This window comes from Parasteatoda tepidariorum, chromosome 11 (genome assembly GCF_982258835.1).
Source record: "Parasteatoda tepidariorum strain Cologne lab strain chromosome 11, Ptep-v5.0, whole genome shotgun sequence".
Taxonomy (NCBI): Eukaryota; Metazoa; Arthropoda; class Arachnida; order Araneae; family Theridiidae; genus Parasteatoda; species Parasteatoda tepidariorum.
Window position 1 is genome coordinate 38,908,289 of NC_141765.1, and position 13,651 is coordinate 38,921,939.

Here is a 13,651-nt window from a genome sequence, read left to right on the forward strand (position 1 = left end):
ATTGTGTTATCACTTGTAATATTTGTTTTAATTGTAATAATTTTTTTTAGCAGTATTATGATGTAATTCAAAATTTAAGTTATTATTAGTTTTTTTCTGTTTACTGTTATGAATAGGACTGGGCTATAAATCGATGTATCGAGACATATCGATTTAACGCACATATCGGCAAGACGATACAGCGACTTTCATTCAAGGCGATGCATCAGAAATCTGATTTAAGCTGTCGAGTAAAAACAACGAGCGCAAAACGATATAGCGATATAAGACACGCAAGGATATAAGATAACGATATAGCGATATAAGACTCTTCTCTTACGTTCCGATGTCGACTCGCGCTGTGGAAGACGATGTTCGTTTCGTTATGTTGAAATGACCTTGATTGGTGAGCTGTAGAGTCAGAATCGGAGTTTTGAGAACACATATCGTTATATCGCAAGTTCCTTTTCGCACCTCTTAGCTTTTTTTTTCTTTGTCGCCACTTTTCTTGTAGATTATTTTCAGTGGGATTAACTTCGTGATCGCCGATGTTAACTTGTTCTGAAGGCAATCTATTATTGAAAAGAATGTATAAAGAAGAGTTTTTTTCATTAATTAGATAAGTTTTTTTTTAAAAAAACTTCTTCTTGTTTTTAAATGTGAAAACTATCGGCAATCTAATTTAGGCGCCCATAAAGAATTGAATTTGTTAGGTTATTTTTTTACTTTCTTTTAATTTATTAAAAACTTTTTGGATGAAACTTCGATACAATTTAATGAGTTTTTATTAATGATTTTAAATTTATAAATCTTGTTGTTTTTACAAAATAAAAAACAAAATTTATTTTTGTCATTTGAATTTGGACATAAGTCAATCAACTTTGTTTATACAAAAAATTTGAAAGGTTTGCGTATTTTATTAATTTTTTTAAATCATTTAGCACTTCGTTTTATTAGAGAGTATAATAATTTTTTTTTAAAAATATTCTTTTCATATTATTTGTTAATTAGCTAAATGCATTATCGAATATCAAAATTTTTTTATTTTTAAGAAATTAAATCCTACTTTGTTTTTCGTTCATAATTCGGTCATAATTAAGTTTAATTATTGATCTGAAATGATAAGGTCCCGCAATGAACTGATCGTTAAGACACGGTTCCTTGCAGATCACCGAAGTCAAGCATCACTGGCTGCGGTCAGTGTGCGGGTGGGTGACCCACTTGGATCAGTCTGCGTAGGGACCGAGGGTGTGCGGTATTGGTCCTCGGTAAACTGTTCTACCGTAAAGTGCTCGACTTCGCGTGCAGGTCGTCGAGCTACCGAAGCGGGGGTGCCATCCCATCTGCAGAGGATCAAAATTGTGATGGCATGTCTTCGGATCATTCTCAGGGATGTTTCCCAGACCGTCGCTAATAGCCCCATGTGCAGCTCTAGTGTGACGTAAATGAACTATAATAACTGAAATGATAATAATAAAAAATAGTGTTTCAAAAGCGTTTTTCTTCTTTCTGAAATTTATTTAGCACTTTGTTTTAAACATACAAATAATTTTTAAGGTTTATTTAGAAATTGAACATTACGATCGAACTTAATAATTATGTAATTATTTTTACATAATAGTACAAGAAAATATTAATTTGTAAAAAAAACTTTAAAAAAGTTTTTAACACTTTGTTTTACGCGTATTATGAATTTCTAAACAAACATTTCAATAAATATTTTAAGTAAGATTTGTACATTGTAGTCAATTTATTTAATATCTTTCTTAAGCAAAACATATATATTTGTACATATTCGTAGCAATTGAAAAATTCTCTGCGCTGAGGGCGAGTTCTTATATGTTTTGAAATATATGTGTTTTGCTTAAGAAAGATATTAAATAAATTGACATTTACTGTAACATTTACTTCGTAGAAATTGAAAAATTCTCTGTGCTGAGGGCGAGTTCTTATATGTTTTGAAATATATGTGTTTTGCTTAAGAAAGATATTAAATAAATTGACTACAATGTACAAATCTTACTTAAAATATTACTTTATATGTTATGAAATACTTACTTTATATGTTTTGAAATATATTATATACAACATATATAACATATATATTTATAAATTGATTTAAATCAATCTGAGAATGAAGTTTTGATAGAAATCTGACTTTCTGTGCCTTACAAGTAAATGAAATTCAAAAATACTATATCGCGATACATCGCTATATCGCGATGCAAAACTGACGATGCATCACGATATATAATTTCTAATATCGCCCAGTCCTAGTTATGAGAGAAACTATTTTAGGTTTCAGGAATTACTAATAAATTTAAGAATTACAATTTTCTAGATGTAGTTGTGTGTTTATCAAAAACTTTCCTTCAAACAAGTACGATGATGATATGAAACAATATTCAAGCAAATCAAAATAATTTTACTCCTTTTACCACTTTAAGAATAGAGTTTCCATTTCCTAGACAGTATTAGTTAACAATTTCAAGAATATAAGAGTGTAAGAATAGAAATATAATTTGATTATATAATATTAAAGAGTTCACATTTAATCATATGTTTAGTAAATGTTATGCTTTCAAAATATGTTTGTATTTACTTAAATTTTTCCCGTTGGTTTTGATGATTTCTTTCGCCCTGCTTTGCTTAAAATTTTTCCTTGGGGTAGTAAAACGATTGAGAACGCTTTCTACCATCGACTTCAGTACATAACTATTCACAAAAAGTTTTAAAAATATATTCATTCGAAAGAAAAACAAACCTGACAACTAAATGGATTATCTTTGTAAAGGAAACAGACATTTCCAAACGCAATTTAATTTCTTGAGTATATAAAGAATTTTTCAAATAAAATAATATTTCTGTCTTCACGGAATAATTTTGTGTAGTGTATAAGCTCCTGGAATGCAAAATTAAAGGAAAAAGTTTAATATACAGAATTGTAATAAGAATCTACAGAATTCAAAGAACTTAATTAATTTGAAATGCCAATAACTATGATATAATTTTAAATATTTATAGGGAAAATATCGCATATCTCAATCTTCAAACAAGCTTGGACTTTTGTATATTTATAAATATTATGGATAAGAAATAATTTTTGAAAACGCTTTGTCTACTTAGAAATGTTTTTAAAGTTTTACACACTTTAAAATTTTAAAATTTATCCCTCGCCAATTTTGATTTCTTTTGTATAACTAAAAAGAGTATTGACAGTTAAAATGTGATTCAATATGCGCATATTTTTAATTCAGGAAAATTCAATAGATAGTTTGAGTTATGTTAAAAATAGTTACAAATTAGGTCCAACACACAAACTATTATTATCATAGACTAGTTTTTATCAAAAAATATCTTTAAATGTGTTATGTTACTTTTTAAAATCTAAAACTCTCAGAATTGAAAGAAATATGATTATAGAAAGATTTTTGTAATCATCTTTTAACTTATGTTTAAAAATAGTTAATTTTTTAAATTTATTTATTTACTTCATTTTATTTCTTTGAATTTAAATAAAATATGGAAAAAAGTTTTGATTCGAGTATATTCAGTGTGTTAAATAACTGAAAAAGTTATGTTTTATTTAGTGTAAAACTTCGAATAACATTTACTTCGTAGAAATTGAAAAATTCTCTGCACTGAGGGCGAGTTCTTATATGTTTTGAAATAATTTAATGTAATAATTTTCGCTCGTTTGTCAAAAGCTTGGAAATTCTTTTAAATCTAATTCCTCGGAAATTTGAAAACTTGCAGCCATAAAAAATTATGTTTTCAAAACTGATAATTTTTTACATCTTAATTTTTAACCTCAAAGTTAAAGTAAATTAAGAATAACCCCTTCATGATACTGTACTGTAAAAAACTCCGAATCAAATTACTGTAAAAAATACTGGCACCTTGAAAGCAGCATCCATAAATTCTATTTTTGCTGTAAGAACCATAAAATCCGTTTTACCGCTGAATTTCATGTCGTAATTTTTAGAGTATTATGTATTTAATTACAGTAATTGAGTGATTTTACAGTAATACTGCGAAAAGTACGGTATATTAAATTTTCTTTTCCGTAAAGTTTTACGGTAAAAAGTAGCGAAATCCTGAGTGCCGGTACTTCTTACAGTAGTAGGAGCCGAAAATTTTTACTGTGTGGAGGCGTCTTCATTTCTCAAGAAATCAAAACAAAAAATATTACTAACTTTTGAATTTTTTCATTTTTATTTAGTTAATATTATGCTAGGTAATATCATTCAAAGTGTGTCAAATCAAATCATAATTTATTTTCTAAATGGTTTTGTATTTTAAAATACGTTATAAAAATATTTGAATTTTTTTTGAATATTATGATTTCATTATCCTTCGAAGCAAAATTACTCTAACTTACATTTTAACTTTTCTTTATATCCTTTAAGTTCTGTCTAAATATCCTAAATTATTCAAACAAAAGGATAGCAAGATTTCTAATATACTTAAAAAGAAATCATTCGTTACTAATAAAATTGCTTTTCAAGTGAGTACTTTATCAGTAAATATAAAATAGAACCAAATAATGCAGCATGATAATAAAAACTATTTTTGATGTATATAATTCAAAAGGCAAAATTGATTCTTAATTTTTAATCCTTTGAGTTTAATTTAACAATAATTCAAAACCTAGCAATTTTAAACATATGTATTTCATTTAAATGAATCAAAATCTAATCTGAGCCATTTATCTTTCAGATTGATTCATGTCTTTCGAAACGCAATCATAAAGCTCAGATGAATGAAGAAAAACATAAACACGTGTTTCAGGGTACAAAAGAGGAGAATGAATTTTTAACGAAATCGCCACTTAAATATTAAAAGGCAGATATCAATAATTAAGAAGTTGCTTTCAAATGCTGAGGGAACATATTTCGATGTTCCTTTAATGCTTTAGCATAGAAAAATGCCTGGGAAAACTATGAATTTTGCATTTCTCATTCTAAAAAAAGTTTTTGAATGAAATTCCGCTCCATGCTTAGTGAGAATTACGTTAAAGATTTAGATTATTAAGTGAAAATGCGTTTGAGTGTCATAAATGACGCCTTCTTGTACTTTGAAAAGGAAACATTTGTCTTTATTAAAATGGTAGTGGAAATGGCTTTATTCGATTACTTAAAGTTTATTATTTTTTTTATTTTTTTTTGCTTTAAACAAAAGTTTAACAAACTTTTAGTTATATTGAACTTAAAGCCAACTTAAGAATCGGTATATTTTTTAATTGAGGTAAAAAGTAATTCAATGAATTTCATATTCATTGCGTATTTACGTAAATAATATGAAACAAATATGGGTTATGTTTTATTATGATTATTGAGAAGAAGTGCTTATTAGCTTTAGATTTAGATGAACTGAAAATGCTTTTGAGTGGCATAAATGGCTCTTTCTTGTACTTTGAAAAGGAAAAATAAGTCTTTATTAAAAAGGGTATTGGAGTTGGCTTTATTCGATTACTTAAAATTTCTTTTATTTTTCTTTTTGCTTGAAATAAAAGTTTAACATAAATTTCACTATATTGAGCTTTAATCCAGCTTAAGGATCTATTTATTTTTTAATTGAGATAAGAAGCAGTTACAATGAATTACATATTCATTGCGTATTAACGCAATGAATATGAGACAAATATGGAATGTGCTTTATTGTTTAAGGAGATTATAGTGAAGAAGTGCTTTAGTTTTAGATTATTAACTGAAAATGGTTTTAAATGGCATAAATAGCAATTTCTTGTATTTTGAGAAGGAAGCATATGTCTTTATTAAGTTGATAATAGTTGACTTTATTCGATTACTTAAAATTTTTTTTATTTTTTGACTTAAACAGAAGTTTAACAAACTTTTAGTTATATTGAATTTTAAGTCAACTTAAGAATCTATATAATTTTTAATTGAGGTAAAAAACAATTACAATAAATTTCGTATTTATTCCATATTTATGCAAGGAATATGAAACAATTATGGGTTATGATTTATTGTTTTAGGGTGATGGTTATTAGCTTTAGATTTCGATGAAGATTGTTGTTGTTGTTGTTAATTTACGTCGTACTAGAGCTGCACAATGGGCTATTGGCGACGGTCTGGGAAATATCCCGGAGGATTATCCGAAGACATGCCATCACAATTTTGATCCTCTGCGGTGGGGATGGCACCCCGCTTCGGTAGCCCGACGACCTGCGCGAGAAGTCGAGCACTTTAGGGTAGCACAGTTTAACGAGGACCAATACCGCACACCCTCGGTCCCTACGCAGACCGATCCAAGTGGTCACCCACCCGCACACTGACCGTAGCCAGTGATGCTTGATTTCGGTGATCTGCTGGGAACCGTGTCTTAACGATCAGTCCACTGCGGGACATTTCGATGAAGAGAAAATTCTTTTAAGTGGCATAAATGGCTCCTTTTTGTATTTTGAGAAGGAAGCATATGCTTTTATTATAATGGTAATAGAGGGAGTCGGTTGAATTCGATTACTTAAAATTATTTTGAATGTTTGTTTTAGCCAAAAGTTTAAGAAACTTTTAGCTATGTAGAGCTCTCAAGCCAACTTAAGAATCTAAATATTTTTTTAATTGATGTAAAATAAATTAAAATGCTTTTCATATTCATTGCGTATTTAAAAAATATGGATTGTTTTTTATAGTTTTATTAATAAAAAATGCTTTTTTGTTGCATTTTAAATAATTAATAAAATGTATATAATATATAAAAACATTGTATTGTTGCATGAATTGCAAAATTAAAATTTTAGTTAATATCTGAAGGGTAAAATATATAATTATCAAGTTGAACAAATTAATATTAAAAATAGTTTATTTATGTATCTAAAACTTACTCTAAAGTTTTTATATACTCACAATTTTATTAAATTTCCTCACCATAATTTTTTTCTAAGTAGCTATTATATTCACTTAGATAAACTGAATACAAATATATGGTACTCAAAGGGTAAACTTATTTTACCTCTGTAAATAAGCTCAAACGTGCGTTTTGCAAATTTTTGTGCCCATGCTTTAAGTAAGTGTTTTAGTAAATTGTCCCAAGTAAGCGTAAGCTTTTAGTAAAATTTGTTAAATAAAAACATCTCTAATGAGTTTTAATATAACCATGAACTAGCTACTTAATATCTACTATATGCATGCATTATATTTTATCAAATATGTTATATATATTAAGAAAAGATGCAGTTGCAAACAGCACAAAAAATGGAGGAAGAGTTGAAATCAATCTATCACTATCTTCTTAGAGTTATAAAAGACAATTTTACATCAAAATTTTAATAAATACGCTCGGTGTACTTATTTATAAAATCATTACGCATGATGTTACTAAAAATGCTAAAGAAAGCGATTGAACTATAAAGTTTGGTGCTAACTAATCACAATAAAAAAAAGATTAAATTTTTTTTCTAACATGTTTGTTTCTTTCTAAACGTATTTAAAGTCTTAAGCATAAATTTTAGAAACAAAATTGCATTTCGGTAAACCCAGTGTTATTTTATCAGCAAATAATTTTGAATAAAATGATTGCATTGGTTTTCCGTTTTAATTTTTAGATCTATTTTACTTATGATCTATTTTAGGTCTATTTTGCCATTATGTAATGAAGACTTTGATCGTTTAAATGTATTCTCAACAAATGATCGTGATACAAATGAGTTCAAAAGTAATAAAGCTATCCTGATTGTTTGGCCTACATGGTTTCAAATATTATTTTACGTTTCCTGTGCAGACTGCTTCGTTTACATAATAAATAAAGTAAACGATGCCAGTTTAAGTTTCGAAAAACTTACAAATCATAACTGATTTCTCTGCTTCAACGTTAAGGTGTAGTGAGCGAAATAGAAATATTTCTGCAGATTCAATGCATGTCAACTAATACCAATCCATGATCACTTTTTAAAAAAATATATTACGAGATTCTATATTCCGATTTCTATGCAAAAAAAGCAGTTAATAATAAATCTATAAATAAATCTGATGTTAAATAAGATAATGAATTTCAATATAAAAACCTTCAACAAACAAATTATACTGGTTGAATTCCTCTTAAATTATCAGTATTTTTTATTTAATTATCCTAATTATAATTAGAATTATCATAATTATAATTAGAATTATCATAATTATAATTAGAATTATCATATTTATTTTTTAGAATTATCATAATTTAATTTTCAGTTCTAATTTAACATTTAATAAAATTGTTACTCTGGACAATACAATTGGCAAATTTTTTTTTGCATTGAATATAAGTAAAATTAATTTGACTTTTATTACGATTAAATGTTAAAAAAAATAATAACTATAAATAGTTCCAGTATGCAGTATTTCTTTACAACTGATATCAGTTTAACAAGAACCAACTTTATGGGGGAATAATAATTTCTTTCTAAATTTTTCACAATGAATTTTTGAAATTCAGAAAAATCACAGCATAAAAATAACAAAACAAACAGGATGAAATATAAAACGAAATGTTTAATGAGATATTGTCAAACAGAAACAGTATAAACTTTATAACAGTTTTACTTTCTAAAATTCATTTCTGCATAAATGATATTCAAAAGAATAAAAACTTAGACAAAATATCCAATCATGTTCCAGAAAAACGAACTTGCTATTTTGAATATAAAAACTAACATTTTGCCTCTTGGTTTCTAGCCAAGATAATTAATCGAAATTAATAAATAATAAATCCAAATATCCATAAACCAAGATAGATGTTATGCAACTAAATTGTTATAAGTCTAACCACTCGTGTATTGTTCCTATTTGTAACGCTCCCATAAAAATAGAAAAAAATAACACAGAATTGGAGGTCTTCGTGATAGTGTAAAAATTGATTTTTCAATGTATAAATCTCTTTTAGACAAATGTCCAATCATTTCAAAGCGCTTGGTACTGTTTGTAACGGAGTTCTTCCCAAGCACGGTATCCAAATCCATTAAAAAAACTGGAATGCTTTTTCCATTCCCAATTGTGATTATTAGCATAACCTCTTACTAGGTTATGCCCTGGAGGGCGGAATATCATATTCCATGATCCGCAAGTTCAGCATGATTATATTTATAAGCAAGAACTATCGCCAAATAATGTGAATGGTCAAGTCAATAATCAAAATCGAATCTCTCTCGTGAGAACAGCATTTAAGAGAAAAATAGTTAATATCCATATAATAAATAATGCAGCTTCTATAATTCTCGCATAATTTTTGATTGTTATTAAAATAGCTAGAAATGATATTGGTTTCCTATGAATAATTTTGTGAGTTATTCATATTCAAACTCGTGGAAAAACCTTATAAATTGAAATGATTAGAGAGAAACAGATTTGCATTTCATTCTATATTAAGTTCCGCCTCTTTTTTTCGATTGATAATTTACTCCTAATATCCATCAAACGAAGTGTTTAAGTGAACACGACAATTTTAAAGAACTATAATTTAAAAGAAAAAGGCCGTATCCGCTGTTATAACAAAATTAAGGAAATACTACACTGTAAAAAATTGCTGTGTAAAGCATTTAATTAGAGTGATTGAGTGATTTTACAGTAATTATTATTAAAAAATTTACTGTATATCAGTTTTTTTTGTTCCGTAAAAATGGATATTACGGTAAAAAGTACCAGCGTCCAGAATGTTGGTAGTTTTTACCGTAATTTCATTGGAGATTTTTTTTCACTGCACTTAAATATTTGCTATTTTTGCTTCATATGATTATTTCCTTCAGTTTTTTAAAATTAATTAATTTTTGCAAATCAATTCTTCTGAACTATGGAAGTACTTTGGTTGGTAAGTTTCTTTAGGATGCATAAAGAACAATAAATAGAACTGGGGGGTATATATTTTTGTAACAATATTAAAATTCAAACTCGAAGTTTTGGCTAAGGGTCTGATCAGTAGGGAAAGTTCTGTTTATTTATTTATTTTTTTAAGAGTCAATGAAATAGCTTATGTAAAATATTCAGATTACTCTTTTTCCTCTCTTCTGTCAATATAACAAACTTGATATAGAAACAAAGAAAGTAAATCTGATGCAACTGGTAAAGAGAAATTTAAGCAAACCTCCACACTTAGAAAAAAGTATGATCGAAGCTACCGAAATATGGTAAAACTTACCATGCTTCTGGTTATATGAGAACAACAAAAAAAAACTCGGTAATTTTTAACAATGCGCTTTGGAAATAATTTTGGTAAAATTAACACGAAAATATGTTTTTATAATAAATGATTAAAAACTGGTAAATATGATAAAATTCGGTATTTTATTCACGATGCAATAGAGCATGGCACGACAATCATTTATTCGATTAAATTAATTGTACTTTTAAGTGCTGTATTTTTTACTAGCTGTTTGGTTATAAGAACTATAATTTTGAAGACAGGAGCTTCCAGTTAATCGTAACCATGTGAACTGAAAAAATGATCAAATTAAAGGTTTAAATACCTCGTATTTTTAGTTTTTTACCAGAATAATGGTATTTTATACCAAAATTTTTTCCCTATACATATATATATATATATTTTTTCAAAGATAAAATATATAAGACACAAGTTCTTCTCATTTTTATAAGGACTGTGGCTTTTTAGGAAGGAACTGATTAGATAAGAAAGAAAATAACTGACAAATATTAGTAATATGCTCGACTTCGTATGTCGAAAGAGTTTTGGAAGAACCTTTTGGTATTTGGAGTAAAATGGTATTTGGAGAATTTCACCGAAAAAAAACTTTCCAGACAGGCAATAAAAGACCACACAGTCTCAAAAATAGAACAGTGAACATGAAACTGAAGAAGACTCAAAATAGATGACTTTACATAATAGAATAAGATGCGAAGTTTCTGAGATTTGACCTAAAGAAGGATATTGCTTTAGATTAAGGAGATTGGAGACTCATCTTGGAGATTCAGCTGAACCATATTAAAAAGTTTTAGAAGAAGTAACTTGAAAATACCCACATGGTAAAAATATCTAACGAAGCAATTAAATTATAAGAGACAGTACTCAAACTATTATATTCATACATATTGATTTGGAAATTGACTTCTAATCTAATATTAGAAAGTACTACTTTTGTGGAAATAATCGTGCGAACTTGTGACGAGTTTATATCTTTTTGCTGTTAAATTTTCTAATTGTATTTTTTTAAATTTTTTAATAATTTTATTTTACTATGTCTTTATTTCCATATATATATATATATGCATATATATATATATATATATATATATATATATATATATATATATATATATATATATATATATATATATATATGTAAAAATATTGTTCTTTGTACATTTTTTATAAGATATAATTATTTTTACAGGGCAACCTTTTCCCTGCATTTGATGATGGCTTAGTTGGGAGACCGGACAGCCTTACGATGGACATTGGGAAACATGGTCCGACAGGAGGTCCAAGTTTGCACATCAAACATGATATGATGTACGCTCATCATCCGGGTATGGGACCCGGTCATGCAGCAGCCAACACACGTCCCCATCACAGTCAAATGGTTCACTCCGGAATGGACGCTATGGACTTGCTAGACCCTATTTGTCCTTCTTCTCTCCCTCCGCTTTCCATGCCAACAGAAAGCAGTGCTGTTAGTTCTCATCCTCAACTTCATGGACCTATATATTCTCATGGCATGAATACCATGATGGCCACTCACCATCATCCACTAGCTCCACATCCTTCCATGGGTATGCACGACGCAGATACCGATCCCAGAGAGCTCGAAGCATTTGCTGAACGATTCAAACAGCGACGTATAAAACTAGGCGTCACACAAGCAGACGTAGGAAAAGCTCTCGCCAACCTCAAGCTTCCAGGGGTCGGTTCCCTTTCTCAGAGCACAATCTGTAGGTTCGAGTCTCTCACACTATCCCATAACAACATGGTTGCCCTAAAGCCTATCTTGCAAGCTTGGCTCGAGGCCGCTGAGGCACAAGCAAAAAACAAAAGGCGAGAGCCTGATGGTCCAAGTGTGTTGCCTAGTGGTGAAAAGAAGCGTAAGAGAACGTCCATAGCCGCTCCAGAAAAACGATCCCTTGAAGCATATTTTGCAGTACAACCAAGACCTTCAGGGGAAAAAATAGCCGCAATAGCGGAGAAACTGGACCTCAAGAAAAATGTTGTCAGAGTTTGGTTCTGCAATCAAAGACAAAAACAGAAACGAATGAAGTATTCCGCTCAGCAGCATTAGCAATGAATGGTACAATTAAGCCATAACAACAGCTTTTAGATCTGTGACAAAATCGCATCGATCGTGGTTTTTACCTAGACTTGTGCTTTTCAAAGAGGTTTAGGTGAGAAATGGAGTTGTTCAGTTTCACATTTTGTGCGTTATTCGCGAACTTCCACGTGGTTTTCACATGTTTTCATATATAATAATCAATTCTCACAGTTTGTGTCCAGGTAGATACATTATGTAAATTATAACCAAATTTAGACATACTTTAAAATTCTTTCTATATTTTTTTGGCATGTCTATATTGTTTATAATTCCTTTCGAAAAATTTTATGCCATCCACATCCGCTATGCTCTCTAATAAGGTTTCAACAATAAAGTAAATGTTAATAAAAGACATGCCGTAATTGGATAAAAAATTAATTGCTGTTTGAAGCTTTTATAATTCTAAATAACAAACAAAAATTAAGAAATCATGGTAGCATATAAGTAGTTGGCATTATACCTGTAATATAGCTAACATAAAATTTTCTATACAATTGTTTTTAAGATATTAAATATTTTTGTTGACCATAAACTATTTCATGAACGTCTGACAGTGCCCATGAAAGTCTTATATACGCTATGAATGTATGAAATCATATTGAAACACAATTTTTGTTATACTGTTTGTTAAGTGGTAAGATTGACATATGGTGCATAAAACAATGGATATCGACCTTAAATATATTTATGAAAAATCTAAGAGTTTGTCATTACTTTAAGGAAATAATATTTATGAGCATAAGAAAAGCAAAAAGAAAAAATAATGTTTACATTTCGTTTCCAAATGCAAAAATAATGCGCGATTATATTTTTAATATATATTTAAAACTATATATTATTTACTTTACTCCTCGTTGATTATGTTTCAAGTATTTAGCATCTAGTTTATTTAGGTCTATATCCATTACATTATTAAATAAAACATTTAAATTTTATTCTTAAAATGCTTTATATTTTGTTTCTTTTACTGAAAATCCATAACTCTGTGAGAAGAAAGTCTATATAACATATTGTAAATGTCGCGAACATTATATCATTTATGTACGTTCCATATTTGTTTGTTTATTGACATTTTTATGTACATAGGCTATGAACTGTAAATAATTAAGTCCAATATTAATAATATAATTACTACAATTTCAGTTTCGTGTCTTTTGTACACATTCTTTTAATTTTTTACGCACACAGCTTTTTTTATTATGCATGTAATTTATTTATTTTTATTTTTCATATGACTTTATTTCATATATTTTTTAAAAATTTTAAACCAAATATAAGACATGGGAAACACAGACAATATTTAAGAATATATTAACTTGTATTGAGTAAAAGTTAACGCATTTTTAACACAATATGAAAACCTAATATGAAAAGTTATCAAACGTTTTAGTCCAAATTAATTTTTGAAGGAAAAAAAAT

General features: G+C 28.4%; 1 protein-coding gene across 1 annotated transcript in view; it reads left to right on the forward strand.

Annotated features, from left to right (window-relative positions):
- The window catches only part of LOC107456091 (abnormal chemosensory protein 6), a 75,943-nt gene extending 62,571 nt beyond the window's left edge, over window positions 1-13,372 (forward strand). Inside the window, exon 3 of the mRNA XM_071187633.2 lies at window positions 11,321-13,372. Coding sequence (XP_071043734.1) covers window positions 11,321-12,202 — 882 coding nt within the window. The 3' untranslated portion in view covers window positions 12,203-13,372. The remainder of the gene's footprint in view (window positions 1-11,320) is intronic.
- Window positions 13,373-13,651: the final 279 nt, after the last annotated feature.